The sequence below is a fragment of the Electrophorus electricus genome, chromosome 6 (assembly GCF_041902795.1).
Source record: "Electrophorus electricus isolate QZ-2024a chromosome 6, ASM4190279v1, whole genome shotgun sequence".
Taxonomy (NCBI): Eukaryota; Metazoa; Chordata; class Actinopteri; order Gymnotiformes; family Gymnotidae; genus Electrophorus; species Electrophorus electricus.
The window spans coordinates 22,349,556-22,362,055 of record NC_137502.1 but is presented as its reverse complement, the minus strand read 5'-3'; the positions used below and the strand labels follow the sequence as shown (position 1 = coordinate 22,362,055).

General features: G+C 46.3%; 1 protein-coding gene across 1 annotated transcript in view; it reads right to left on the bottom strand.

Moving 5' to 3' along the window:
* The window catches only part of fbn1 (fibrillin 1), a 63,617-nt gene that overhangs the window by 37,402 nt on the left and 13,715 nt on the right, over positions 1-12,500 (bottom strand). The window contains exons 8-15 of the mRNA XM_035524858.2: positions 10,300-10,425; positions 8,597-8,722; positions 3,519-3,671; positions 3,150-3,377; positions 2,916-3,056; positions 2,428-2,547; positions 2,211-2,336; positions 1,858-1,980 (exon numbers count right to left, since the gene is read on the bottom strand). Of these exons, the coding sequence (XP_035380751.1) occupies positions 1,858-1,980; positions 2,211-2,336; positions 2,428-2,547; positions 2,916-3,056; positions 3,150-3,377; positions 3,519-3,671; positions 8,597-8,722; positions 10,300-10,425 (1,143 nt within the window). The remainder of the gene's footprint in view (positions 1-1,857; positions 1,981-2,210; positions 2,337-2,427; positions 2,548-2,915; positions 3,057-3,149; positions 3,378-3,518; positions 3,672-8,596; positions 8,723-10,299; positions 10,426-12,500) is intronic.

Here is a 12,500-nt window from a genome sequence, read left to right as displayed (position 1 = left end):
GAGACTGTCAGTGAGAAATGACCATGTGAGTTTTTAAACCTCTGACTTCACACTGAACAGTTAGCGCTCAGAACTACTGAGGAAATTAAGAGTCATTTCATTGGAATGCAAAAACCATAGCTGGTTTTAAAGCACTGAGACTTGTAATCAGAAGGTTGCCAGTTCAAGCCCCACCACTGCCAAGTTGCCTCTGTTGGGCCCCTGAACAAGGCCCTCAAACCTCAATTGCTGAAGTTGTATTCAGTCAGAACTGTAAATCGTTGTTAGATGCCAGCCAGATGCCATAAATGTAAAACATATAAAACAAAAGGACATGCTGGACGTTTTATATTTAGCTCCCCAAGCACCAAAATTCTCCAATATTATCAGTATATTTGAGAGGCCACTACTATTTAATCTGATACAACACAAAACTCTTGTATCCTTCTGTCTTGTAAGGCATGTATTTACGCCCCTACAGGGCTATAAGTGAAAAACAGGGCTTTTACATTCTGGTCATCGTATGATTCAAAATGATGTCTCAGATGTCTTCAGATGTCTTCTTCTTCAGCTTTTGTCATGGGTGCAAAACATATTTTACTCAACTTTACTCATAAATTTTACTCAACTTTACTCATTATAAATGACTTATTCAATATTTCATAAAATATTTCACACAATCTCTAAATTTGATGATAAACTCTTGTGGTTTTATTCTGGTGAGATTAAGAAAGAAGATGCCTACATTTGCTTAACAGTGGCAAAACTGGCATCAGCAGACACTAAAGAGCTTTTCTCTGCACTTCTGTCTCCATAAGTGTGTCATTTCTACATAAAGAATGAACTGTCTATAATTGCAAGGCTACTGCACATGAACACACCTTTCCAGGGGTTCTGTGGGGCTAACAGAGCAGAGGCGGAGGTAGAGGATGAAGAGAGGGTGAAGTTAGAGGTAGAGGATGAGGAAAGGGTGGAGTTAGAGGTAGAGGATGAAGAGAGGGCGGAGTTAGAGGTAGAGGATGAGGAAAGGGTGGAGTTAGAGGTAGAGGATGAAGAGAGGGCGGAGTTAGAGGTAGAGGATGAGGAAAGGGCAGAGTTAGAGGTAGATGATGAAGAGAGGGCAGAGTTAGAGGTAGAGGACGAAGAGAGGGCGGAGTTAGAAGTAGAGGACAAAGAGAGGGTGGAGTTAGGGGTAGAGGATGAGGAAAGGGTGGAGTTAGAGGTAGAGGACGAAGAGAGGGCGGAGTTAGAAGTAGTGGACGAAGAGACGGCGGAGTTAGAGGTAGAGGACGAAGAGAGGGCGGAGTTAGAAGTAGTGGACGAAGAGAGGGCGGAGTTAGAGGTAGAGGACGAAGAGAGGGTGGAGTTAGAGGACGAAGAGAGGGTGGAGTTAGAGGTAGAGGACGAAGAGAGGGTGGAGTTCGAGATACGGGATGAGGAGAAGGTGGAAGTTAGAGGTAGAGGATGAGGAGAAGGTGGAGTTCGAGGTAGAGGATGAGGAGAAGGTGGAGTTCGAGGTAGAGAATGAGGAAGAATAGAAGGAAGGTCTCTCCCAAGAAGGCAAATAATTTAAACAATATTTGTGCTACAGTTATGTTTAGTCATTATAGGAAAATGTGTGCAACACAGAAGTAGCCAGTCAGTTAAGTTCACTGAGTTCTACTACAAAGACAACAATGGTTAATAGCTTATTAATATTAGTTCATTATGTGTGTGTGTGTGTGTGTGTGTGGTTTGGTGGTTTGCTCTGTGAAAGCCAAGCTCGTCTCTAGACTATACAAATCATGAATGAGAGAATACATTAATCCAAGAACTCATCTGAATTCACGGAAGGCTGTATCTGTGTGTGTGTGTGTGTGTGTGTATACAGTCATATACCTGTGCAATAACGTCCAGTGCTGCCCAGACGAAACCCAGATTTGCAGATGCATTTGAAGCTGCCGTCGTCATTGATACACATGCCATTCAAACAGATGTTCTTAATCTGACACTCATCCATATCTGAGCACATACACACACACAACACACACACACACAGGCACATTTGTCAATGTGAATCAATTATTCATTTTTATCCTTTTATAGGACTTCACAGAACTGTTCCTGTACAGGAAATAGCAAGCAACCTTTAAACTACTAATCTAAAATTTTGACAAACTCAAAAATGTAATCCGTAATATGTGTGTGTGTGGGTGTGGGTGTGTGTGTATATGTGCAGTTATTTGTCCTACCTTGGCAGTTCTTTCCATCACGAGTGAGTTCAAAACCAGCATTGCAAACACAGTGGAAACTGCCCTCAGTATTAACACATCGTCCGTTATTACAGATCCGACCGTTAGCGACACACTCATCCAGATCTGTACAGCACATGAACGCAGCAATAATGCATGTGTTTGTGTGTGTGTGTATATGTGTGTACATATGTGTGTGTATGAGTATGTTCCTCACCTTTGCACTCTGTTCTAGTAGCAGTGGTCTGGAACCCAGCTGGACACTGGCAGTAGTAGGATCCAGGAGTGTTTATACACTGACCGTGCAAACAGGGGTTCCGCTCACACTCGTCATCATCTTACACACACACACACACACACATACATACATACATACGTACATATATTTATTTATTTATTTTAAATGCCCACTAATCCTGCATTTATGGAAACATTGTATTGCACTACGATTGTTTCATTGAACCCCTTTAGCACTGCATTTATGCTCATTTTTCTAATTCTTTCTATGTACCAGCATTGATTCCTGTATGTAGCAGTATCCTGGTTCAACGGTATCTTTGACTCTAACCTACTGTGCACACTATAAATGGTAAATGGCAAAGCACTTTTGTAAGTCACTCTGGAAACGAGCATCTGCTAAATGGCCAAATGTGTATGTGAGTGTGTATGTATGCGTGTGTGTGTGTGTGAGAGAGATCTACTGACCGATACACTCGCCACGGGGGTCCAGCTGGAAGCCCATGTTGCACTCACAGCGGTAGCTGCCAGGAATGGGGATGCATCGGCCGTTTACACACAGGTTCCTCACGGCATCGCACATATTCGTGATGTTCTGGGGGAGGACATCTATCACAAGCACACCGAGAGTTACTCTGTGTGCGTGTCTGTGTGTGTGTGTGTATGTGTGGGTGGGGAAGGCTGTGTCATATGAAGGCTTACCAGGTCTATGTGGAGTAATGTCCGGGGTTAAAGGTTGCAGAGGTTGATGGGGTTGTGGGTATCCTGGAATGTGGATTCTAGGGGTGATGATCTGGGGTACACCAGGGACAACCTTGTCCGGACCACCAGGAACGAATGGACCAGGACCGCCAGGAATGCTAGGACCGCCAGGAACGCCAGGACGCACCGGGCCCGGCAAGACCTGTAGACACAGTACGCGGTACTCCTCTGAGGAGGAATTACACACATGCGCACCCACATACATACACACACACAGACACAAAACCCCCAGCATACATTGAAGACAAAATCTCAGGTATATATTTACTAATAACAGGTGTGTGGGTGCCTGTAGCAGGTGTGTGTTACCTGTTCCACGGATGGGGCACATCTCAGGCACGGCGGTTGCAGCCCAGCAGCGACCTGTGTTACAGCAGCACTGGGTTCTGGTCATGCGCTGGGCAATCAGGTTGGCACAGTGCCCGTTTAGAATGCTGTCGTAGCAAAAGCCCGCACGGTTATCTGCACGGGAAGAGGGGAGACGTTAGCACGCGGCGTCTCACGTTACAGCAGTGCTACCAGATGGAAAGAGGGTGGCGGTTCAGGCAAGCCTGGCTGCACGTTTGGCTGTGAAATCAGTGTTAACTCCACAGGTTATCAACTTCACAGAGCAGAGAGAGAGTAGGAGAGACAGAAGAAGACAGAGAGACGGAAGGGGATGGGGGCCTTCTATTAAACAAATTCAGTCCTAGAAGATACACACTAAATCAAAATACAGAGTCAATTATGACATTTAGATCAAGAAAACCTTTTGAAAACATGTACAAAAGACAAATCCAAGAAGGACCCAAATTTTTACCTAAATTGCAACCATTTGAATGCACTATTAAAGTCTGCCAAAACCCACTCAATTATCCAGTAACACTAGTAGAATGGGCACAAAAACTCAAACTAACTCACACTAAAGATTGTGGCTCTGACAGTATCAGATGTAAGCAGACACTTAAACACTGCATACCTGCACTACAAAGGCCACTGCACAAATGATTAAACTTGTCAATTTAAATGAGTGAAGACAAATTGGATCCTAACAACTGTACCTGTATTTGTGTAAATAGTCATCTTGGAGAGGCATTTAGTAGTATTGTATATATGACAATTTTGACTTTCGTTAACAAACACAATGTCCTGAATAAAACAGGAACATTAGCATCCTTCCAAATCACTGTAGAGCTGATCACATTTACACCCTAAAAACCAAAATCAATAAACGCATAAATAAACGCAAATGAAGGAACAATATTTGCCTGTGTTGTTGATTTCAAGAAGGCATTTGATTCTTTCATTTAGCACTCTATTATGAAGGCACTCTATTATGAAATTTTACAAAGAGGTGTAGGGGTAAAGTACTTTTATTATTACAGTATTAGTTACATTAGTTACATTTAATATAGCACCTTTCTCAAACCCAAGGACACTTTAGAGAAAGAAATCTGCTTTTACAGAAAATTCACATGCATGAGAAGCAGCAGACAATTCACGTATTCTCTATCAGAAAACACAGCCCCCAGGGGGACTACACCAGGGAAATGGGAGGATCTTAAAACCAGGATAAAGTACCAACCATCAGTGGACAAACACACACATCTATATACATACATAGACAATTCACATTCATACACGACAGTTTAAGGTATCCAGTAAATCTAACCGTCAAGCTTTTAGACTGTGGGAGGAAACTGGAGACCTCAGAGGAAACCCACTCAGACACAGGGAGAACATGGAAACTCCACCCAGATAGGGACTCAAACCCAAGACCCTAGTGCTGAGAGGCAAATGCACTAACCACCAAGTCACTGTACTGTCCCATTTGATGAATTTGGGAAACAAGTTTGGGGTAAGAACTGCCAAAAGACTTCACGCAAGAAAGGTAAGAGTCAGGGATGCAGCCTTAGTCCAACACTGTTCAGTATGTACATTAAAAAATGAGCAGTCCAGTTAGAACAGTGCGCACCCCATGGACTCAGGTTATATGCCAGGGGAGTTAAAACACCAGGGGAATTAAAATCTTGCTCTATGCCGAGAATGAGGACCTGGACCTGAGGGAGAACTACCGTCAGAACGGGCCCTGGCAGTAAACCACATAGACAAACATCATGATCTCCTAAAAGAAGCCCAGTTGCCAGTAACACAGATGCCATTTCACCCCAGGCAGCAGTGGTTTAGACCACATGATGAAGTACACTTGCCTCAGTCTCCTCATTACTGCATCAGGGAGTTTCATAAAGGCAGCAAATGCACTAAAGGAAAAAGCTCAGAGAGCACCATGTGTGATAAAGAGGAGATTCTACAGAAACATACTCCCACTTCAGTTTGGTGCCAATTATCTGATTCAAGCCCATTGCACTGTATGGTAGTGAGGTAGGGGGTCACTCGATCATCACAGAATAGAAAAGAATAACCTTACTCAGGAGGTTCTGAAGCTTAGTAACCCTGTAACAGCTGTTTACCCAAACAAGCCTACAACCACATCAGGTTTACAGCCAAATCTAAATACACATTTAGACTATTTGAAACACATATTGAGAACTATTTGGAAAAATGACTATTTGAAACATCGGGATCACAAAACTAAAGCTCAAGATAAATTTGAGCACTCTCTTGCCCTGAACGGGGTTGGAATTGGCAGAGTATCTCATTACTGTCAGAGACACAAAGCAGAAGCAAATCTTAAACCAGTACAGGCTCAGTGACCACAGTCTAGCAGACAGAGAAGAAAATGGTTAGACAGAGAAGGGCCTGACTGACAAAGGGAGAATAAATATGTGGTTATTTTACAACAGGTAAGACTGAGAATTAAACGCATTTTCTTCTTTACTGTGACATAAACATACAGGACATTTTCACATTAAAATCTAAATAAAATTGAACCCTACACTTCAATGATATGCCCTAACATTGTGGGACCATAGCTGCAAAACTAGCAACAATGTCATCACCCGAGAGACAGTGACAACACACCCCACATATTTGTGTTAAATATATCTACATTTTATCTTGTTAAAGTCTTAGTGGTTTATTAAGGTACATCATTACTGAGCGAGAGAGAAAGAGAACTGGAGAAGGAGAGGGAAACACAGGTGAAACCAGACCCTGCTGTCCATGTCTGTCTCCTCCCCAGAGTCTCAGGCCAAAAAAAACAAAAAAGGTGACCTGAAAAATCATTTGTCATATTCAGAAATCCACCACTGGTGCCTGCTCCATTCCAGCAGTCCCATGCTGTTCTGGGGTCAGTTTTCAACATTCCTAAACTAACATCAATGCATTAGCATTTTACCTTTACATTCAATAATTTTGTCATATTTATTCCAAATGCAGAGACAGATGCAGAGTACAACACATCTTATACCTGCACTTACGATAAGAGCTTAATAAATGTGGACGCTGCACTCTCTGGGAGGAGGAGCTTAACAAATGTGGACGCTGCACTCTCTGGGAGGAGGAGCTTAACAAATGTGGACGCTGCACTCTCTGGGAGGAGGAGCTTAACAAATGTGGACGCTGCACTCTCTGGGAGGAGGAGCTTAACAAATGTGGACGCTGCACTCTCTGGGAGGAGGAGCTTAACAAATGTGGACGCTGCACTCTCTGGGAGGAGGAGCTTAACAAATGTGGACGCTGCACTCTCTGGGAGGAGGAGCTTCATAAATGTGGACGCTGCACTCTCTGGGAGGAGGAGCTTAACAAATGTGGACGCTGCACTCTCTGGGAGGAGGAGCTTAACAAATGTGGACGCTGCACTCTCTGGGAGGAGGAGCTTAACAAATGTGGACGCTGCACTCTCTGGGAGGAGGAGCCTCATAAATGTGGACGCTGCACTCTCTGGGAGGAGGAGCTTAACAAATGTGGACGCTGCACTCTCTGGGAGGAGGAGCTTAACAAATGTGGACGCTGCACTCTCTGGGAGGAGGAGCTTAACAAATGTGGACGCTGCACTCTCTGGGAGGAGGAGCTTAACAAATGTGGTCGCTGCACTCTCTGGGAGGATCTCTCCTCAGTGCTGTCAGTTTTACTGGCATTTATTTACAGTATCGCCAAAGCAATATTAAAACAGGAACGGACCTTTGCAATATAAAGGAAATTAAGAGTTCTTATTTGTTAACGATAACTAACATGAAAAGAACTGTAATTAGCATGAAAAAATACTTGAAGTCAAGATAAAGGAAGATGGGAAAAGAAAGGAAAATAAACAAAAGAAGGAGGAATAAAGGTGTTTACAAGCATAAAGGTGTACGCATCTCTCAGCCTCGCCCCATCACCCTTCACTGACTCCCTCGTTCGCCCTCCCTGCCAGGCTTTACTCTATTACTTCCTCCCATCCTTTCTTCTTTTTATTCTCTCAATCGTCCTCAGTCTTATTCTCTCTCATTTCTCTCTTCCCCTCTCCTTCTCTCACTCAGCTCATGCAGAGAAAAGAGCTCATTGTTGTGAAATCACCAACGCCCGACTACTGACCTAAATTCTGCTGCAGAGGACTCTGGAAATGTTTCAGCTCTATTCTAACCTCTGCATATCTGTCTGTGTGTGTGTGTGTGTGCGTGTGCGTATGCGTGTGTGTGTGTGTGTGTGTGTGTGTGCGTATGCGTGTGCGTGTGCGTGTGTGTATACGTGTGTGTGTGTACGTATGTGTGTGTGTGTGTGTGCCTATGTGTGTGTGCGTGTGGGTGTGTGTGTCTGTGTGTGCGTGTGTGTGTGTCCGTGTCTGTGTGTGTGTGTGCGTGTGTGTGTGTCCGTGTCTGTGTGTGTGTGTCCGTGTGTGTGTGTGTGTGTGTGTTTCCGTGTGTGTGTGTGTGTGTGTGTGTGTGTGTGTGTCCGTGTCTGTGTGTGTGTGTGTGTGTGTGTGTGTGTGTGTCCGTGTCTGTGTGTGTGTGTGTGTGTGTGTGTGTGTGTGTGTGTCCGTGTCTGTGTGTGTGTGTCTGTGTGTGTGTGTGTGTGTGTGTGTGTGTGTGTGTGTGTGTGTGTGTGTGTGTGTGTGTGTGTGATTACTAAGGCAGAGATCTGATGGCTTCACCTTGAGTTTGCTAGCATACATGTGGTCAGGCCTTTCCACTGCCTGTCTGGCAAAGACACATAATAAAGAGACTGAGAGTGTCTCCTGTCTGCTGTTCCTCTAGTACATTCCTCTGACTCGTTCATACCCACACACACACACACACCGCTCTGTGCTAACAACCTAACATCACCATCCTTTCAATTGTTGCATCATTCACTCACTGCTCAGCCAAGTCAGGCCTTTATTCCAGGCCTTGGCTCAGAACCTTCGTGGGTCAGGCAATTTGTGATAGGACTGACTGGGTTCTGCTACAGCAAGTACTAGGTTCTAATACAGAGTAGGTTCTGGGTTATGGCACTGAGCAGGTTCTGGGTTTCAGCAGTGCAGTGCTTACCGATGCAGCGTGACCCATCCAGCGCAGTGTCGAAGCCCACTGGACACCTGCAGAAGTAGCTACCGATAGTGTTGGAGCATTCTCCACCACTGCACAGGCCAGGAATCCTGCCACATTCGTCGATATCTGGTCATCGGTGGGCCGAGAAGCAAACACGGAGAGATCAGTGAATTACGTGGAATGTGACAGTTCATCTGAATATATTTCTATACTTATACCCCCAATATACACACACACATAGAAACACACAGAAAGGAGTCCCAGACTCCCCGTTCAGGGTTCCAGGTGCATATTCTGTGTTCCAGGTTTTGAGCTCTGAGTTCTGGGATATGTTTACTCTGTGGCTTGGCCTGGACATGAAAGTCTATTCCTGTGAAAATAATTGTGTCATAATAACCCAGTCACACTGACCCACTACCAGAAGCCTTGACAGGTCCAACCATGGAGGTTCCTCTACAGATGCTGGTCATTCAAAATAACCCTATCCAAACTGGGAGGCATTCAAAATAATCTTACCCAAACTGGGACGCATTCAAAATAACCCTACCCAAACTGGGAGGCATTCAAAATAATCTTACCCAAACTGGAACACATTCAAAATAACCCTACCCAAACTGGGAGGCATTCAAAATAACCAAACCCAAACTGGGAGGCATTCAAAAAAAACCTAAGCAAACTGGGAGGCATTCTAACTGGCTGCTGGCTTCCTGAGAATCATGTTATTATCTCTGGGCACAGGCAAGCAAGTTGGATCATCACCACACTCTCAGCTACTCACTGCAAGCATGTGTATGTGTGTGTGTTATGACAGGTCTAGTCTAGTTTGTTAATCTTTTCCACAGTATCACGCTCAGGGTGATAGCTTTGTTGTGGTTGTAGTGAAAGATATTATAACACAACGATGTGCAGAACCTCTCAGGTGAAGACTAGGCTAGTTCTGTACATTATGACAGGCCAAACTGACCCAGAAACGTCTCACAGAGACACTGCAGAGTGTGCTTATGTTTTCTAACCTTTGAGGTTTTCGCTTTGAATTTTACACTCTGCTAACAACCAGCAATTATAACTATTACAACTATTACCACTAGACATCTAGGTATCAAGAGTGTCAGGAGTGTCAGGAGTATCATGAGTATAAGGGGGTATCAGAAATGACAGGAGTTTAAGGAGTTTCAGGAGTACAGGGTGTAATGCCTCCTGGTCTGGGTAGAGTTATTTTTAACAATGAGTTTCAGGAGTATCGTGAGTATAGGGCATATCAGGAGTGTCATGGGTATCATGGGTATAGGGGGGTATTAGAAATGTCAGGAGTATCAGCAGTGTTTAGAGTATCAGGGTATCAGGTGTATAGGGGAATCAGGAGTTTAATGAGTATCAGGACTATATGGTGTATAAAGGGTTTCAGGAGTGTCAGGAGTGTAGGGTTATCAGAAGTGTCAGGAGTGTCAGGAGTGTCAGGTGTGTCAGGAGTGTAGGGTTATTAGGAGTGTCAGGAGTGTCAGGTGTGGCAGGTGTGGCAGGTGTGTAGGGTTATCAGGAGTGTCAGGAGTGTGATATGTATAGGGGGTATCAGGAGTGTCAACAGTATCAGGGATATCAGAACTATCAAGAGTATCAAGACTGTGAGGTTTATCGGGCGTATCAGGAGTACGGATACACTCTGGAAAAGGAGGCTTTTCGTCACGCCATCTTGAATGTCTCACCTTCACACTTCTGGTTGATCTCATTGAATCGATGTCCAGCAGGGCATTTACACTCGAATGAGCCCACTGTGTTGATGCAGTGTCCCCCCTGACACAGACCAGGTATGGCCTGGCATTCATCCACATCTACACACACACACACACACACACACACACACACACACACACACACACCCCACACACACACACACAGGCAGAGACACACACACACACACACACACACACACACACACACCCCACACACACACACACAGGCAGAGACACACACAAACACACACGCACGCACACACACACACACCCCACACACACACACACACACACACACAGGCAGAGACACATACACACACACACACCACACACACACACACACACACACACCCCACACACACACACACACACACACACACAGGCAGAGACACACACACACACACACACACCACACACACACACACAGGCAGAGACACACACACACACACACCCCACACACACACACACACACACACACACACACACCCCACACACACACAGAGACACATACACACACACACACACACACACACAGGCAGAGACACACACACACACACACACACACAGGCAGAGACACGCACACACACGCACACACACGCACACACACACACACACAGGGTAAAATGCACTTTAAATATCAAGAATACAAAATACACACTGTCTACACATACGTTGCACTGCACTGTGTATAGGAGTGTGTGTGTGTGTGTGTGTGCAGGTGCACTTGTACATGTGCTAATGTGTGCCAGCCAAATCACTATGCACATAGGAATGCAGTCCTTTGTCTTACTCAAACACACACATGAACACGCAAACACAAACACACACACAGGGTGATAATTACGAGCAGTGGGGAGCGCCAAGAGACAGAGGTTAGCACAGAAAAAAAAAAAACATGCGGGAGAAAGATGAGAGGAGAGCTTAAGGAGAACAAGAGAGTGGGAAAGCCAGGATGAGAGAAGGACCGAGAGAGAGAGAGAGAGAAAGGAGGACAGAGAGGGAGGCAGACAAAGATGAAGAGAGAAAAAGATGAGAAAGGGGTGAGACAGAGGGGAGGGGGAAGAGGGAGGGGTGTGAACTCAGCGTGTCTCAGACAGCCAGACATTACAGGAATCTCCCCAGCTGGGCCGAAGAGAGCCCAAAGCCTGCTTCCTTAAGCCTCCCATCTACCTCCCACGATTCTCATCCAATCACACCTGAGCCAAGCAATCAAGGGCTCTGAATACCTGGCACAGGTGTAATGGGAGCTGACAGAGTGAGAATGTGGATCATGGGTCAAAAGTTTCAGGTGTAGACTGGAGAAAATGCACTCTAGAAGAGAGGAGGGTCGAAGTGCTATCTTCTAAAGCAGCGCAGAGTCTAAGAGCTGTTCTCTAGAGCACACTGGCCGCACCTGAGCGATGTTGAGGAGACCTGAGCACATAATATCTGGGAAGAAGTTCTCAGCCTTGTGGCACTGAGGACAGGAACTGAGGGGGGGAACTGAGGGGCGGAACTGAAGGTGGGAACTGAGGGGGGGGAACTGACGGGGGGAACTGAGGGGGGGAACTGAGGGGGGGGACTGAGGGGCGGAACTGAAGGTGGGAACTGAGGGGGGGGAACTGACGGGGGGAACTGAGGGGGGGGACTGAGGGGCGGAACTGAAGGTGGGAACTGAGGGGGGGGAACTGACGGGGGGAACTGAGGGGGGGACTGAGGGGCGGAACTGAAGGTGGGAACTGACGGGGGGAACTGAGGGGGGGACTGACGGGGGGAACTGAGGGGGGGAACTGACGGGGGGAACTGAGGGGGGGAACTGAGGGGGGGAACTGAAGGTGGGAACTGAAGGTGGGAACTGACGGGGGGAACTGAAGGTGGGAACTGACGGGGGGAACTGAGGGGGGGAACTGACGGGGGGAACTGAGGGGGGGAACTGAGGGGGGGGGACTGAGGGGGGGACTGAGGGGGGGAACTGACGGGGGGAACTGAGGGGGGGAATTGAGGGGGGAACTGACGGGGGGAACTGAGGGGGGGGACTGAGGGGGGGAACTGAAGGTGGGAACTGAAGGTGGGAACTGACGGGGGGAACTGAAGGTGGGAACTGACGGGGGGAACTGAGGGGGGAACTGACGGGGGGAACTGAGGGGGGAACTGAGGGGGGGAACTGACGGGGGGAACTGAAGGTGGGAACTGAC